At 41.4% G+C, this 15,534-nt stretch overlaps 1 protein-coding gene across 2 annotated transcripts in view; it reads left to right on the top strand.

Moving 5' to 3' along the window:
- Positions 1–15,534, top strand: part of ush2a (Usher syndrome 2A (autosomal recessive, mild)) — a 196,117-nt gene that overhangs the window by 157,807 nt on the left and 22,776 nt on the right. For both annotated transcript variants that reach the window (XM_084361215.1, XM_084361216.1), the window contains exons 71-74: positions 2,766–2,924; positions 3,547–3,709; positions 6,077–6,294; positions 6,377–6,513. In XM_084361215.1, the coding sequence (XP_084217341.1) occupies positions 2,766–2,924; positions 3,547–3,709; positions 6,077–6,294; positions 6,377–6,513 (677 nt within the window). The remainder of the gene's footprint in view (positions 1–2,765; positions 2,925–3,546; positions 3,710–6,076; positions 6,295–6,376; positions 6,514–15,534) is intronic.

Below are 15,534 nucleotides of genomic sequence, written 5' to 3'. Positions count from 1 at the left end.
ACCACAAAAAACTAAACTGAAAACATAAAATTAACGCAGACAAGTCGTTTGAGTCATCATGCCTCAAGTCGAGTCGAGTCTCATTCCAGAGACTCGTGTTTCTGTGTTGAGGAGCACTGACGAAAAGCATTTCTAGAAACAGCGGTTCCTTCGAGTCTAACATTCTTGGTATTTGGATGCATCATTGACCGATCAAACCTCTGACCAATTCTGTTAGTGACCGCACAACAGCACTTGATCGAAGTTTCATGGCCAGAAGGTGCTCAATTCAGTGTTTATAGCTTAGAAAACACCTAAACAAACACTTGTCATACCACAGCAAGAATAAAGACATAGAATGAGCAGAATTGGTTCTTATTTCCTTGCAGTTAATTCCTGAGTTTACATTAAACAAACTGGGAAAAGAGTAAATGGTATACAGTATCCTACCATTTTATTTATTATGAACTGATTTCCAAATAATTTAAATATGTTTGGCGCACTATAACAACATCACATTCATTGGATTTAGCTCTACAAGGTAGAAAAAAAATTATACTCACCATATGATGCTGAGCAGAATGAGGTTTTTCCTCCATGTGAACCAATTCTTCCTCTGATATGAGCAGACAGAGAGCAGGGTCAGACTGAAACAAAAGCCCTGAGTAGTTTTCCATTCACCTTCTGGCCTCTCAAGACCTGGACACACACACATACACAGGTTTACATGAGCATACACTCAGGGCTGAGTTTCATGCTTATGGGGCAGTGATTGTCTGCCCTAACCCATCTATCATTGACTATTACGCTCTCATTAGGCTGATTTCCTATCTCAGAAACCGCTTATAGGGCCAACTAGCAGAGACACTTCACTTCGGTGCGCGAGTGGGTGTGTGTGTCTTTTGTTTCTGCATATTTGTGTTTATGCATGCATCTTTATACATGTGTATTTGAGTGTGTGTCGGTGCATATGTGTGTGTGCACATCACTGCGGAGACATTTCCATAGGCAGGCCTATTCTATCGTCATTATGGGTTGATTTTAAAGGTGAGGAAATATCGGCTGGGTTCTCACGCTTGGTTAACTCCCTGAGCCCAGAGTCTGGAGTGTTTTCGACTTGTGTGTGCCTGTGTATGTGCACGTGGTGGTCTCTGTGGCAGTGTGTCTGTGTGTGTGTGTGTGTGTGTGTGTGTGTGTGTGTGTGTGTGTGTGTGTGTGTATGTGTGTGTGTGTGTGTGTGTGTGTGTACATGCACGTGCGTTTGTGTCTTCATATGCATACATTGACTGCCAAAGCACTGACGTATGGCTATTAAAAAGACATTTACTCTAGGATCAATTTCTCCATCGTGGTGTTTGTGTCTGTCTATGTGTGTGTGTGTGTGTGAGAGAGAGAGAAAGAGAGCACTGTGCACGTGTGCATGGTTTTTGTTGCATGTAACTGTATATGTGCTGGTTTGTAATTATGGGCATCATGTGTGTGAAACAGACAATGTCAAAGCAGCTGATTGGTTGTAAATAATAGAACTTAAATATCACAGTGACGATCAAACTTCTACGACTGAGAAACATACTGATGCATGATGACCCCTGTGTGGGTGTGTGTGTGTGTGTGTGTGTGTGTTAATGCAGCCAGTGTGCTCATATAAAAAGCTTCATGTGCTGAAGTCAGAGGTGGGTGGGTGTATGTGTGTGTGTGTGTGTGTGTGTGTGTGTGTGTGGGTGGATGTGTGCATATGTGAGTTGGGGGGTGAATAATTGAAGTCTTTCATTTGTCTGGTAATCAGTTCGTTCTCGAGATATCCAGAGTTCATGAATGTTGAATAACCCATCACAATACAGTTGGCCTGAATTATGGAAAAACCGCCGGTGAGAATATTAACAAAGTCTAGGTGCGTGTGTGTGTATCTGTGTGGGTGTTTCTGTATGTATACATTTGTGTGTTTTTGTGTGGTTGTGAGACCACAGAGCCAGGATTGTGAAGGCAAGATCAACCAGTTAGAAGAGAACAATATGCAGGTGTACATGTAGGAAATCATATACTGTATAGATAGTTGCTTATGTTTTTTCACCTGTACAACTTTAAATGATCAAATGCACACATTTGGTTGAAACTATCTATTCTATTACTGCACAATGTAATTCTGTCATTTTTAGGCAGTATGCAACATAACAGAAAATCCTTAACTATTTCTAACTTCAGTACAATACCTTGAAAAATATTGATGTTTGATATCTTTTTGGATACCACAGGGAAACTTGAACCTTGAATCTGGGGGCATAGAATTTAAATTTTTATTAAAAGATAAATATAACAAGGCTTGTGCACTGTGTTTAGCACAACAGCATCTGAGTTCATTTACTTCTGGAGTAGGTGTGACTTTGTAGGCACCACTGCAGTGTACTTGTCAACTCAACAACGAGTATTGAAACTATTTCAAATATTCAGTAGATATACTATGTGTATTGATATTTAGATTTTTTTTGACAACACTACATTGAACCTGGGATGGTACCATTTCATGCTCCTGTTTTAAACAAGCTTTTCTTGGCACTAAGAGGTGAATGTAGGTCATTCAAATGTAAATGACTTAACTCATCTATACCTGTGCACTGTCAACACAGAGGGAAAACAAATGCTGTCTTATAACTCAAGATAATTACAGGTTGTAGCACACAATAACTGTTTTTATAATCAGCTTGAAAATAAACTATTATTATTATTATACTATATACACTACTAATTTAAGGTAATCATATCTCTTGTGTCTTTCTCCTTTCCCACAGCTCAGCTCATCAGCAGGCAGCCTGTAAACTACAACATCCTGTTAAATCCAGGAAGTGACAGAGCCATGATGCATCATGCTGGACAACAGCTGCACCTCACTGTGACTGGTCTAGAGCCATTCACCACCTACTACATCAGAGTGCAGGCCTGTCAAACTGGTAAGTATTTGAGATGTACTACTCCAATAAGACATAGTAAAAATCATGCACCTTAAAAAAGACAGAATTACGAAAAAATGAATAAAACATCAGAAAATATTAAAATAAGGAAATGTATTGCTTCAGCATAGAGAAACTGTTGGTTGTAGCAGCACTGTTTTGTGGTCGACATGCAGTTCTGTTCCACAGGTTTTGCTCTGTAACAAACTCTATCATCCTGAACATTATCCGCTGCAAAGCTGCCCACAGAAATGTGTCTGAACTTTCACAGCGAGGTGACCAGTTTATTTCAAAGCTGCGTGTGGTTAAAGCAGCTACATTTATTCCCACTAAAGACCCAAAAGACACCCCTGATGTATCATTTGTTCCATTTTCATTCACTTCATCATGTGATGTGAGGGGGTGAGAAGACCTATATTGCAGTCTGTAGATAACCAGTCAGTACACAGAGATGTTTAACTGTAGCTAATGTCTTTTCACTGGAAAGGTAGAGCCTACTTTAGCTTTAAAATATGTTATTGATCTAATTTGTTCCATTTATGTAAAAGAATCAATTTCACTACAGACAGATTTCTAGAAATGTGTGTGTTTATGACACTGTTGTCCTGTTTACCCCTTGTAGAGGGGTGTGGAGTTGGAGGGGGTGTGTATGTCAGGACTTTAGAGACCGTCCCAGAAGGTCTGCCGCCCCCCTCAGTAAAGGCAGCTGGAGCCAGTGTGCTGGAGATCAACTGGTCAAAACCTGAAAAACCCAATGGACTCATCACATCCTACCATATATACAGGTAACATACACATTGCATGTGCAGTACTCTGAGACATATAGTTCATATGTCAGTATCTTACAAAGTTAGCCTCAAGACCGTTCCATTAACCACTTTTTTAATCTGCCACCTCTATTTTTAAAGGTGCAATATGTAAGTACTGGCCACCTTTCTAATTCTTATTCTAAACAACTCCAAACACATGAACTAGTAAGCTTAACTGTGAGCTAGTAAGCTTAACAGTGCAGCTAGTGATTATGTTAACTGACTCTGCCTCGACTGGGAGTTTCGGAGTAGTGTTGGTGGTGTCTTCTGTCGGACTATCACTATTTGTGGCACAAAATGGCTAGGGGCTAGCTAGTTAGCATGCCAATTTCAATAGATGTCTTTGACATTGCATCAAAACTGTTTTTCTTCTTCGTCTGTTGTTTAATTTTGAACGTACTTGACATTTTTTTTTTTTTTTTACAAATTGCACCTTTAAGAAATGTTTACTTAGAATGAGGTACCGCGAAGATTGCCATCATGGTTAAAAGACACCAAAACCCTGGCTGTTGTTGGAGACTATCAGTGTCATCTGTGTCACTGTCATTATAATTATAACCATGATGCATCATTAAAATTGTTGTGACCTTTTCGGGTGACAGTCTCCAATTTCAACATAATATTTGCCTGCAACATTGTGCATTTGATTGATCCTAAAGATCCAGTGTGTAGGATTTAGATGCATCTAGCAGTGACGTTGCATATATGAACCAACTGACTACCCCTCATGTCACCCCTCCCCTATGGTGGCTGCTATAAACACAAATGGCCCTCTCTAGAGCCAGTGTTTGGTTTGTCCATTCAGGGCTACTGTCCAAGCAGTGCACCATGGCAGACTTTATGGAAGAGGGCCCACTCCCTCATTCTGAGATAACGAAAACATGATTCTTATTTTTCAGGTGGTCATATGTTTCTGACCTTTGAATATCTGAATCATCATAGTGATGGTAACATGAGATGAAAGTCTGCAGAAATGGCTACTAGCCTTTGTTATTAAAAATCATACAAAATCAATCTATGAATACATGTTTTTGCACAAAAGTGTGACTCTTACATGAGCGTCTCCAGAAAAAGTATCTCAAGATTTCTCAGATTAGGCTACATTTTTCAAGTCTTCCATTGGTCCTGCTGTGCTGCAAGTGTTGTACACTTTGAGATGTACAGTACATATACACATCAATGACGTACTTAGCTATTTGTGTATTTGTGGCCCAGCTCTGAGCTTTAAATATTTTTTCTATTTATTTAACTTGTAGCATAAACCACATTTTTAATCAGCTTTTTCTGAAGAATGAACAGATGTTATATTTTATTAATATGTGTGAGAGGCTTTTTTAATATTGAGAAATTGCATCAAAAGTGGATGATGTAGTATCGACAAGCAGACATAGATAAAACAACAACACACACAAAGCTGCTTTTATATTCTTATATCAGCCTGTAGTAACACATATACAGCACATACACATGTTCTCTACATATGTATACATATTTTATTTTACACACAGAAAAGCATAGAAGTTTTGGTGATGTGGCTTCAGGCAAATCTCTACTCACCAATCTATCTACTTGGTGTGTGTGCGTCTGCGCGTGTGTATTAATGCATGCTGAAGGTCGTGGTCTGCTTGTTGACCAAAGAGTGTGTGATCTGTATGCAGGGTCAGACCAGACTAAGCCCTTTAAGTCCTCAGGAAACACACATTAGCATAGCAGTTCACACACACACACACACTGACACACCTGGCATGATCAGACTCAGGCAGACAGGGACTTGGATAAAATAGGAAAATCTCTCTCACACACTCACACCTGAAGCCCTGTGTAATCACAGACAAAAGGGCTTACCAAGACATCAGGTTGCTTGCATCAGCCACTGACTTAGACATGATGTTTAAGACGTGATGTTACATTTTTTATTCCAGTTACACACAAAGTGTGCTTATCTTCAGACTTCTTCAAGTATTCTCAGATATACTAACATACTTTTCTTTGTTTTAAGCATAACTCAAGCTAATTTTAAATATATTTCAAATACACGAAAAGCAAAATGACATTATAATTCTACTTCAGTTACACAAAGAAATTTCAAGTATACTTTCAAAAATGGTACAATAGTGTTTTAGTTAACTATATATATTAATATATTATACTAATAGTTAGCTGCAGCTTTTCATGCTACTACATATACAACTTAAGCGGTGCTTATTTAATGTGACCTTTTATTATGTTGATTTTAAATAAAACAAAAGTTTGCTAAATATAAAAATATACTCTTTTTTTTTATTTGGGCTATAAGGAATAAACTGTGAAGAGTGGCTAATCCAAGTATTGATTCTGTTACAGGCGTCCAGTAGGAACAGAGGAGGAGCTGCTGGTTTTCATCTGGTCCAGTGGGCCGCTTGAATTTTTTGATGCCAGCCCTGCCCTGCGGCCGTTCAGCTACTTCCAGTACAGAGTTCGCGCCCACAACTCCAAAGGTTCAGTTCTGAGCCAGTGGGCTTTAGCTCAGACCTTACAGGCAGAACCACAAGATATGGCCACTCCCACTGCCACACCCGCCGGTGAGTCACATGAAAACTGGTATGGTTATAATGTTCATGTATTTAAGTTCTGTTACAGTCCCACATGCTGTCACTTTGACAGGCGCCTACTCGGCCCATCTGAAGTGGAGTGAACCGGGACAGCCCAACGGTCTCATTTCCCATTACAGACTGGTTTACAAGAAGCACCAACAGGACCCAACGCTCAACTCATCTGCTGTTACTGCTCTCACTGTGGAGGTAAATGCACACATATAGATGCACACACACACACATGCACAAAGGGTGAATGCTGGAGGATGGGAGCATGCATGCATTTATGCGCGAGGACAGTTTCATGCTGGTAATTGTTTCTGATATCAATTGTGTAGAGCTGCACACAGCTGTTAATTATTTTATGTGCTTATAAGACCACTCATATAAGCATATGTGAGCACAAACAGCAAATTTCGCAAACAAGCCTGTGATTAATGTCTGCATGTCTTGAATTCATAAGCATCAAAAAAATAAACTAAGAAAAAGTACATGGTCGGTAAATATACAGTATATGTGTGTGTGCGCGTCTATTGTCATTTGTGATGCATGTGAAGAAATTTTGGACTCTACCTGTGGTGCTGGTGCCATCTGCTTGCCACTGAGGGGGCCTAAGAGAGAGAGAGAGAGAGACACACACACACACACACACACACACACACTGCCCATGGCCTGCCTTTCCCCATGGCCCTTCCCACAATTCTGTCCCATGTCTGATTCTCCAACACAGGAAATAACTTTAAGCAAGCCCCCACAAACCAAACACGCACGCACGCACACAGTGACACGTAAGCAGACACACACACGTGCCCATGCACAGACTCACACATACTGTACATGCACACATAAACTACTGTTAACGGCTCTCTTGGATCAGTAAGCTGCTATGAGATATTCACCAACAGTTTAACATCCTCCCTGTGTGTGTGCACTAATATCCAAAACTTTATTATTCTACTTATGTGCAGTTGTTATTCATTTAAAAAAAGAGAGGGAGGAAGAATAAAAAAAGAAAGGGGCAAAAGACAGATAGACAGAACAAAGAACAATACAGTTAATAGAGAAGGTAAGAAAGAGACAAGATAAGAGAGCAAGAAGAATGAGTGAGACCAAAAGAAAGCGTGGAAGGGGGGAGAAAAGACAAGTGGGGGATCAAGAGGGGGGCGAGACAGAGTGATAGATAGGGAAAGCAGGCAGGAGAGCAAAAAGGGGAGAGGAGGTAGAAGTATAGATCTATATTCTGTCCATACGAGTGGCCTCTTCTCCCTCGGTGACCTTTGGCTTGTCACTCATAATTAATACAAGATGTAAATGGAGACCTTTCACCTTCTCATTGATATGGAACACTCTGTGTTTGTTTGTGTGTGCGTGCGTGAGTTCGTGTATGTGTGAGAGGCTCATTGACATGGCATAGACTTATTTTGGTGGCGGTCATTTGTCACACGGTTGCCTTCACCGCATGCGCTCCGTAGTTTACGAATACACAAAGAAAGTGAAAATGAGAAAGTTCTGAGCAAAGTCCTGTGTTGACTTTGTGCTGCTTAGCGTGGCACAGCCCAAAAAAATTATGTTTGATATATTGGATAGATGTTTAACACATTAAAGGCAAATACATTTTAGTTTTATAAGATCAACAATCAAGGATCAAGGTACTTTATTCATCCTTAAACAACAAGGGGTTGCACACCTAAATCAAAGTTTGTAGTTTGTAATATATATATATAAATATAAAGCACCAGACATCATGATATAGGACTTAGTAATATTTGTGTTGTGCTCCTTAGCAATGCACAGACAAAATATAGATGTTTTTGGTATAAAGGATAGAGAAAACTGAGACAAACTACTATTAATCAGCTGAATGCAGTTTGGCTTTATTAGGGTCAGTGCAAAACTTCCAGGTTCAGTCCAGGCTCAGTAGAAACTCAACCCATTTGTCTATTCTAGACAGAGTTGGTAGATTTAAAAAAAAGAGAATAACCAGGAATTTTCTAGAGGTATCTAAACTTTTTTAGCAGCCTTTAATGAACACTGTTTTTCACCAAGTAAATCCCGTTTCTTGACAGCAGAAATAACAGCTAAATGTTGGAGAGGTCACCTTTTAAAGAACAATTGGGTGAATATTGTGGATAAGGAAAAAACTAAAGTGCATGCAGTGTATGTGCCGGTTAAACTTCATGACAACTTTTACGTGTTTATGAAACAGTTGTGATCTGCTGATGATTATAAATGACCTGTAACAGCAAGTGAGACCATCAGCAAAAAGACTGCTGTTTTTATATAGTTATTATCAATGCCTGAGCTCGGGTCCGATCACATATATCACATATAAAATCACATATAAATACATTACCTCATCGCCATCGTCTCTCCGTCACTCTTTTACAAAACAAATGCACGCACCGCGGGCACGCGCTACAAAAGATCTTTACTACAGCAGGTGCTGATGTCCTACCACTTTTGTCGCTAGAATCGACAAAAACTGAAATTTCCTCGTAGTCACTTTAAAGTGATTGAAATCACCTCTTTCTCATTTTCACATTTATTATTTAAAAAGGAAGAAGGGATCTCTTAAAGGTAAAATATACAACATTCACTACCATATCACACTAGAGCACCAGAATCTCAGACCAAAACAAACATGCTCGTCATTTACTCATTAAAGTTACAAAGATTCTGTTACTACAAATCTTTTTTTTCCCTTAAAATGTTTTCAGAGACATATTACAGTGTACTGTTTTGCTGTAATATTAAAAAAGTTTCTTACCAGGCCGCCATATTTAAAGTTGACGTGGGGGGAACACAGAGGGACTCATTACATAAGCGTGGATTGTCTAGCTACCAAAGCACTGCATCTTGCAAATAGTTGTATATTATTGTTCAAAATATCATAAATTTAACCATTAAAAAAAGATTACAAGACTTTGGCTCTCTAATCTCCTTCCCTCTTGTATGCTTTATCCTCACCTCTTCATCGTTTCTCACTTTACTTTTTTCTTTGCTAAATGTTCACTAGTCCACCCTTTCTTCTCGACTCAAAATTTCTTAGTTTGTGTATGTATTGTTTGTGCCTGTGTGTGTGTGTGTGTGTGTGTGTGTGTGTGTGTGTGTGTGTGTGTGTGTGTGTGTGTGTGTGTGTGTGTGTGTGTCCATTCGGTATGTGTGTATTTGTGTGTATATTGATCTCAGGCTGGGCTGGGAACCCTGCTCTGTGCCAGCTTGGCTGATTAATGGGGTCGTCATGGCAATCGGACGGAATGAGGGTACGAAGCGCAGGCGGCCTGCCTCACTAGACCCCTACGCACCGCCTGGCACACACACAGTCTCTCTCACACACACACACACACACATTCACTCTCCATGCTTTACACCTTTCTGACAGACATCTTAGTCACTCAAACAACCCTGTAACCCAAGTTGTCTTTCTTGCATCGTGTTTCCTTCACTTTTCTTTTGCTTTATATTTTTCTTTCCTCTTCTCTGTTCTCTTAAATTTCTTCCTCTTGGTTTTCACTCTTTACATGTTTTTTTCTTTTTCTACCACCATCCAGCTCTTTTAAACAGGGCAATGTACACAGGGACTACATTTCCCCCATACTAAGGTTAATTTAGATTTTGCCAAATTCTGGCCAAGGGCTTCAGTGGGCAACAGAAATTCCACCTTACTGTCATGCACCTGCTCCACCTCTTCTCTCTTCCACCTTTTTTCTCCTTGTCTTTTCCTCCTCACATACTTCACTACCTTCCACATTTTTTCTGCCTGTTCTCTCATTTTCTCCCTCCTCCTCCTCAGTCCATCCCTTCTATGCTCTCTGTCCTGTTCTCCTCCTCACCCTCCCATTCCTCTCTCACTCCCCTCCCTACTTCTCCTTCCACCCAACCCTTAATTTCCTCAGCTCTGCTTTTCCATCTGCCCTCTTCTTTTACAACTGTCTTCCACCTTTAACCCTTCTCTACACCTCCTCAATCTCCTAACTCTTACCTCGCTCCCTTTGCACCTTCTTTTCCTCCTCCAGTCGCTCCTCCTTCTCCTCCCTTTTATCTATCGTTGATCTTTTCTCCATCTCCCCACTTTTAAATCCTCCTGTCTCCTGTTTCTCTCCTCCCTTACTCTTCTGTCCTCTCCTCCCTCCCCTGGCTCTTCCAGATGTTACACTGTGGCCCTTGGGATCACTGGTGAAGTTAGACCATGTGCATATGTGTGTGTGTGTGTCTGTGTGTGTGTGTGTGCATGTGTTTTACTCTATGTGGATACATATGTCTGAATATGGTTGCATGTGTGGCTGTGTGCATGCATAACATATTTTTATTTGTGTGTGTATGTTCAGCAATGTGTGTGTGTGTGTGTGTGTGTGTGTGTATGTGTGTGTGTGTGTGTGTGTGTGTGTGTGTGTGTGTGTGTGTGTGTGTGTGTGTGTGTGTGTGTGTGTGTGTGTGTGTGTGTGTGTGTGTGTGTGTGCGTGTGTGCTGTATTAATACATCCCATTGATCAGAGCAGGACCCCTGACAGTCATCATCCCTGAGAACCATCTGGCCGACGCCTGACGCTCCCTCACCCAAACACAAGCTGACACCCTATTAATCTGCTACTGCCATGCATACATACGTGTGTGTGTGTGTGTGTGTGTGTGTGTGTGTGTGTGTGTGTGTGTGTGTGTGTGTGTGTGTGTGTGTGTTTCAGTGTGTGTGAATGAATGAATCAGTGAGAGCGTGTGGAAGAGAGAGTGTGTAATGTGTATGTAAGAGGTTATGTGTAGAGTATGCGTTAACATTTATGCCATGTCCATGTTTCTGTGTACGTGAGTGTGTGTGTGTGTGTGTGTCTGTGTGTGTGTGCGTGCTCCAAGCCCCAAACCGTGCACACACATACGAACGTGTACACACACCACTCCGCCATCCGCCAACAACAGCCGGCGCTGAAGGGAGCTGAAGGGTGCTTGGAAATTAAGGTTATTACACAAATTGAGCCATATGGTCTAAATATTTCAGAGCTGAAATTTACTAGGCAATAAAAATGGCCCCTACCTCGGTAATGGTGTAAATTACAGCTTAACCACCAGCGCTAATGATGTCCTTCTGTACACCCCGTAACCAACCGTACATGAAGGACACATTGTTTAAAAAATACCCCAGGAAAAGCAAGAGTGAGAGAGAGAGGGAGAGAGAGGAAAAGGGAAGAAGGGATGGGGATAGAGGGGGAAGGATGAAGCGAACAGGGGTAAGAGGGAAGTGAAGGAGGTGAGGGAAGAAGAGAGGGAGATAGAGAGAGAGAGAAGGAGATGGAGAGAAAGAGAGTGATTAATATAGAGAGCAGAGAGAAAGGGAGAGAGAGAGCGAACTAGCAGCATGTTTACAATCTGTTAGTTTACCATTAAGAGCCCGTCAGAGAGTGCGAGACAGCGAGGGCCAGCCGGCGAACTGTGTCTCAAAGCCAACATGAGGTTTCAGTGTGTGTGTGTATGTGTGTGTGTGTGTGTGTGTGTCATCTGCACAGCTAGAATGTGTGTATTTAGGCATGCGCAGTTGAGAGACGTATATATGTTATCAGAGTATATGGTGTGTACTTAGACACGAATGGTCTGCAGGTGTGTTGAATGACTAGATTGGGACAAACAAGTAATAGTGTTAAACACATGGTGTGAACACATAGTATGAATACAGATGCATAGTTTGTAACACTGGATTACTTCAGCATGTCATACTGTAAGTTGGCATGTGTTTCACAGTGATAGGTCGGCTTTGCTTGTATATGCACAGTCAGGATGTGATGTGGTCAAATAAGGTAGTTTCATCTTACTTAGACTTAGATGAGGAGATCGATAACTCTCTTAAACTTGAAGGCTAATGTATGTATACGAATATGATGGTTAGCAGATGATTGGCTTAGCTTAGCATTTAGACTGGAAGCGGGAGGAAATGGCTAGCCTGGCTCTGACCAGAAGTAACAAACTCTACCTACCAGCACTGCTAAAGTGTGGGGCAACCTCGCTGTCAATAAAATGAAATGTTGAACTATTACTTCAAGATTTGTCTCCAATGCAGCCCACAGAGGGACACAACACAAGGATGACCAAGCTAGTAGTCAGTGAAAGACATCACTGACAAGTCGTCAACATATTCATAGTCTTTTAACGTTTCCCAAAATACTTGTTGCGTTGGGCAGCGCGGTTTATTTTTGTCTCTATACTAGTGTTGTGTCTTTTTTTTAAGTTGCAGCCCAGTCAGCTCTCTCAGCGACTATTGTTTTCACATAATCAAGCAAAATGTATTAAATATATTATTTATCCTCAAAAGATTTGGATTCTCAAGATTAAGATACATGAATAATGGAAATCAGGGCTGCCGACGGGGTGGAAACCAGGTCAGTTGTCCTGGGCCTTGGGTCAGGAAGGGGTCCAAAAAGGGTCAACTAACCCTTAGGATAATGTGCCGGATGGACCTTTGTGGATATTCTTGTCCTCGGCATGAGCAAGACTATCAGCGGCAGTGAGTGAAATATTCATGTATCCAAATTTGACGCTGTGGTATTCAATTGTTTAAACAGGTTACATTTGTGAACAAAATAAGTGAATCTTTTGTGAGATGGAATCAGGATTGGAAACTTTATTCCCTCAGTTGTTGCTTTGAACCTTCCCTTACTGTCTGTTCAGTTATCCTCTTTGCGTCGCTTAAACAAAGAAAAAGATGGAGAGGAGGATAGATGATGCTTAAAGGAATAGGGATAACAAGGCTTTGCCCTTGCTTCCAGTGACACCCTTTAACAATGAGGGAGACAAAGGAGTGGAGGCAAGAGAGAAATGCAGAGCTGAGTGCACAGAGGGTGAGGAGAGACGGATGAGGAGGTTGAGAGGGGAGGAGTACACAGGTGAAGAGAGGAAGGAAGGATTAAAGGAGAGGGTAAGGAGACTCAGATGCAGAGTTCGTTAGGCCCTCGGCCTATCAGACCCCTTAGTTAGAGGTCTCAAACTCTGATTGGAGGGCTCTCAGCATTCTGCATAAACAGCCAAATAATCAGGCTGCAACAGTCCTCTCCTCCTCACTGCAATCTTTCTCTCGTCTTTTTTCACTACTCCTCCCTCTCTTGCTCCATACTGCTCAGTCCTCCTCCATCACTACATTTCCATCTGGCTTTTCTCTACCTCTGTCACAAATTACAGTTTTTATGTTATTCTCTTCCTCCATCCTTCCCCACTTTCTTCCCTCCTCTTCTGTCTCCCTCTCACTTTTTCAAGTGATTTTTTTTTTTCAAGTGAGTTTATATGCTCCTACCTCCTCTTCCTTCCTCTTTCTCCATGCTCTCTCTCTTTCTCTTTCTCCGTCTCTCAGTAATGACAGGTTGTGTGTTATTGTGTGTCTGTCTGTGAAGAGGCCACGCCATCCAGTGTAGTGCTCTCCACTTGTCTTAATGGGTGTTTAGTGCTCCAACTGTGATACGATGGTCATCACTTTAGAGGAATGCTGAGTATGAGAGAGAGAAAAAAAGTCTTTAGTGTATTTGTGATGACGGAGTCCATTAAACTCTGGAGGAAAGAAGCGCGTGTGTGTGTGTGTGTGTGTGTGTATGTGTGTGTGTGTGTGTGTGTGTGTGTGTGTGTGTGTGTGTGTGTGTGTGTGGATGTGTTTGTGAGGGTGGGTGAAAACTTGTAACTGAATCTTTGTGTTTGTTTTGGAAGTGGGTTGTACTTTTGAATATAGTCTGGATGAGGTGTTCCTGCCAGCTTCTCTATCTGTGTACAGAGTCTTTGTCTCTTACAACCCTCCATCAAGTGGAATATTTAATCTTAGCTGCATCTAATATACAGAAGTTCAACAACCTCTGACCCAGAAGAGTGCAATATAACGGTCATCCAAGTCGAAATTATAAGTCAGAAACTCGGCCAAGATCCATGAAGCCTGACTTCTCTGACATGAAAACAGATAGTAAACACTTATCTTTTATCTTTTCATCACTTTTTACATCATTTAGTGTTTGTGTTGTTAAACGTGCTGTAACAACAACTTTGTGGTCGCCATTTTCATTTCCATTCAGTGGATTTATTCCTCTCCCGTTTCTTTTTAAATGCATCTGTTCAATCAGCTGCTGTAGTTGCTTGTGAACTTCACAGACTCACCATATAAACATCCATTTGCTGCGGGCGTCCATGTTTTCCTGAGCAAACGCTCTGGCACACATTTAGATCGGAAGTCGGGAAAGGCCAAAAAAGATTTGTTCTAAGAAATACCTGTGTATGTGTGGACAGGGCCTTAGTTTTACTGCAGTGTTGTCCCTATCTCTGCCAACCCAAAGACAGAACAAGAGGAAGATATTGATTGGAAATTTACAGATTTTTTATTACTATTTGTTTTACCAACTCGTCACTGGTAAGTTGAAAAAAAACGCTGTAATCATTTTTCAAATTGCCCTACCTGATTAAATAAAGCTCAGATAAAATTGCATCCAAAGACAAACACAAGCATGCTCATTTCCATTTCTGGAGATATCTGTGGATTTCAAGCATACCGTCCCTAACTCGCCAGAATTTGTCCACTGGTCTTTGGCCACAACACACACAAACACACCCACACACACATGCATATATGAACACTAAATATGCTGTTCCCGGGGTCTGGAGCCGCCAAAGCCAATCATGGCTGTCGGTGTGAAGTGGGCATGCCTGTTCCAGACCCCTGCAGTCCCTCTCTATGTCTGTGCTGGCCACAGACAAAACACATGCCTAATGGCACTCTGTGTGTCTGTGGGTGTGTTTCTTTGTGTGTGTGTGTATGTGTCGCACGGGCGTCTGTATGTGTCAGGGTTTGTCTAACGCACACTGACTAGCAGGGACACCCACGCAGGGCATTTGCAAACACACACAGGGCAATTGTTCCAGCAGCATTGAATTAGGCCTCCGCACATAAATACACACACACACACACACACACACACACACACATACAGACTTGGCTTGAGAGCTTGGCATGGGGCGCGAGAGAGCAGCGTGTGGTGCACTGGCTCACCTCAGAAACCTCCGAAAACAATTACTGCTCTCACAGGGCTGGTCAGGGCACAGCTTGTACTAATAGACTGGACGAACGAATTGAATTGAGCTGAATTGAATTGAATCGAGCTGAATTGAATTGAGTGAAATTGTATTGAATCATATCTGATCATAGCATGTTTTACCACACACTAAAGCACTAAGACGCATAAGAAAAGGTGAAACAGTGTGGTGCTTTATTATCTCTCCA

The sequence above is a fragment of the Pagrus pagrus genome (genome assembly GCF_965226575.1).
Source record: "Pagrus pagrus genome assembly, chromosome: 1".
Lineage (NCBI taxonomy): Eukaryota > Metazoa > Chordata > Actinopteri > Spariformes > Sparidae > Pagrus > Pagrus pagrus.
Note: the sequence above shows the minus strand (reverse complement) of the source record. Positions and strands in the feature narration are given on the sequence as shown.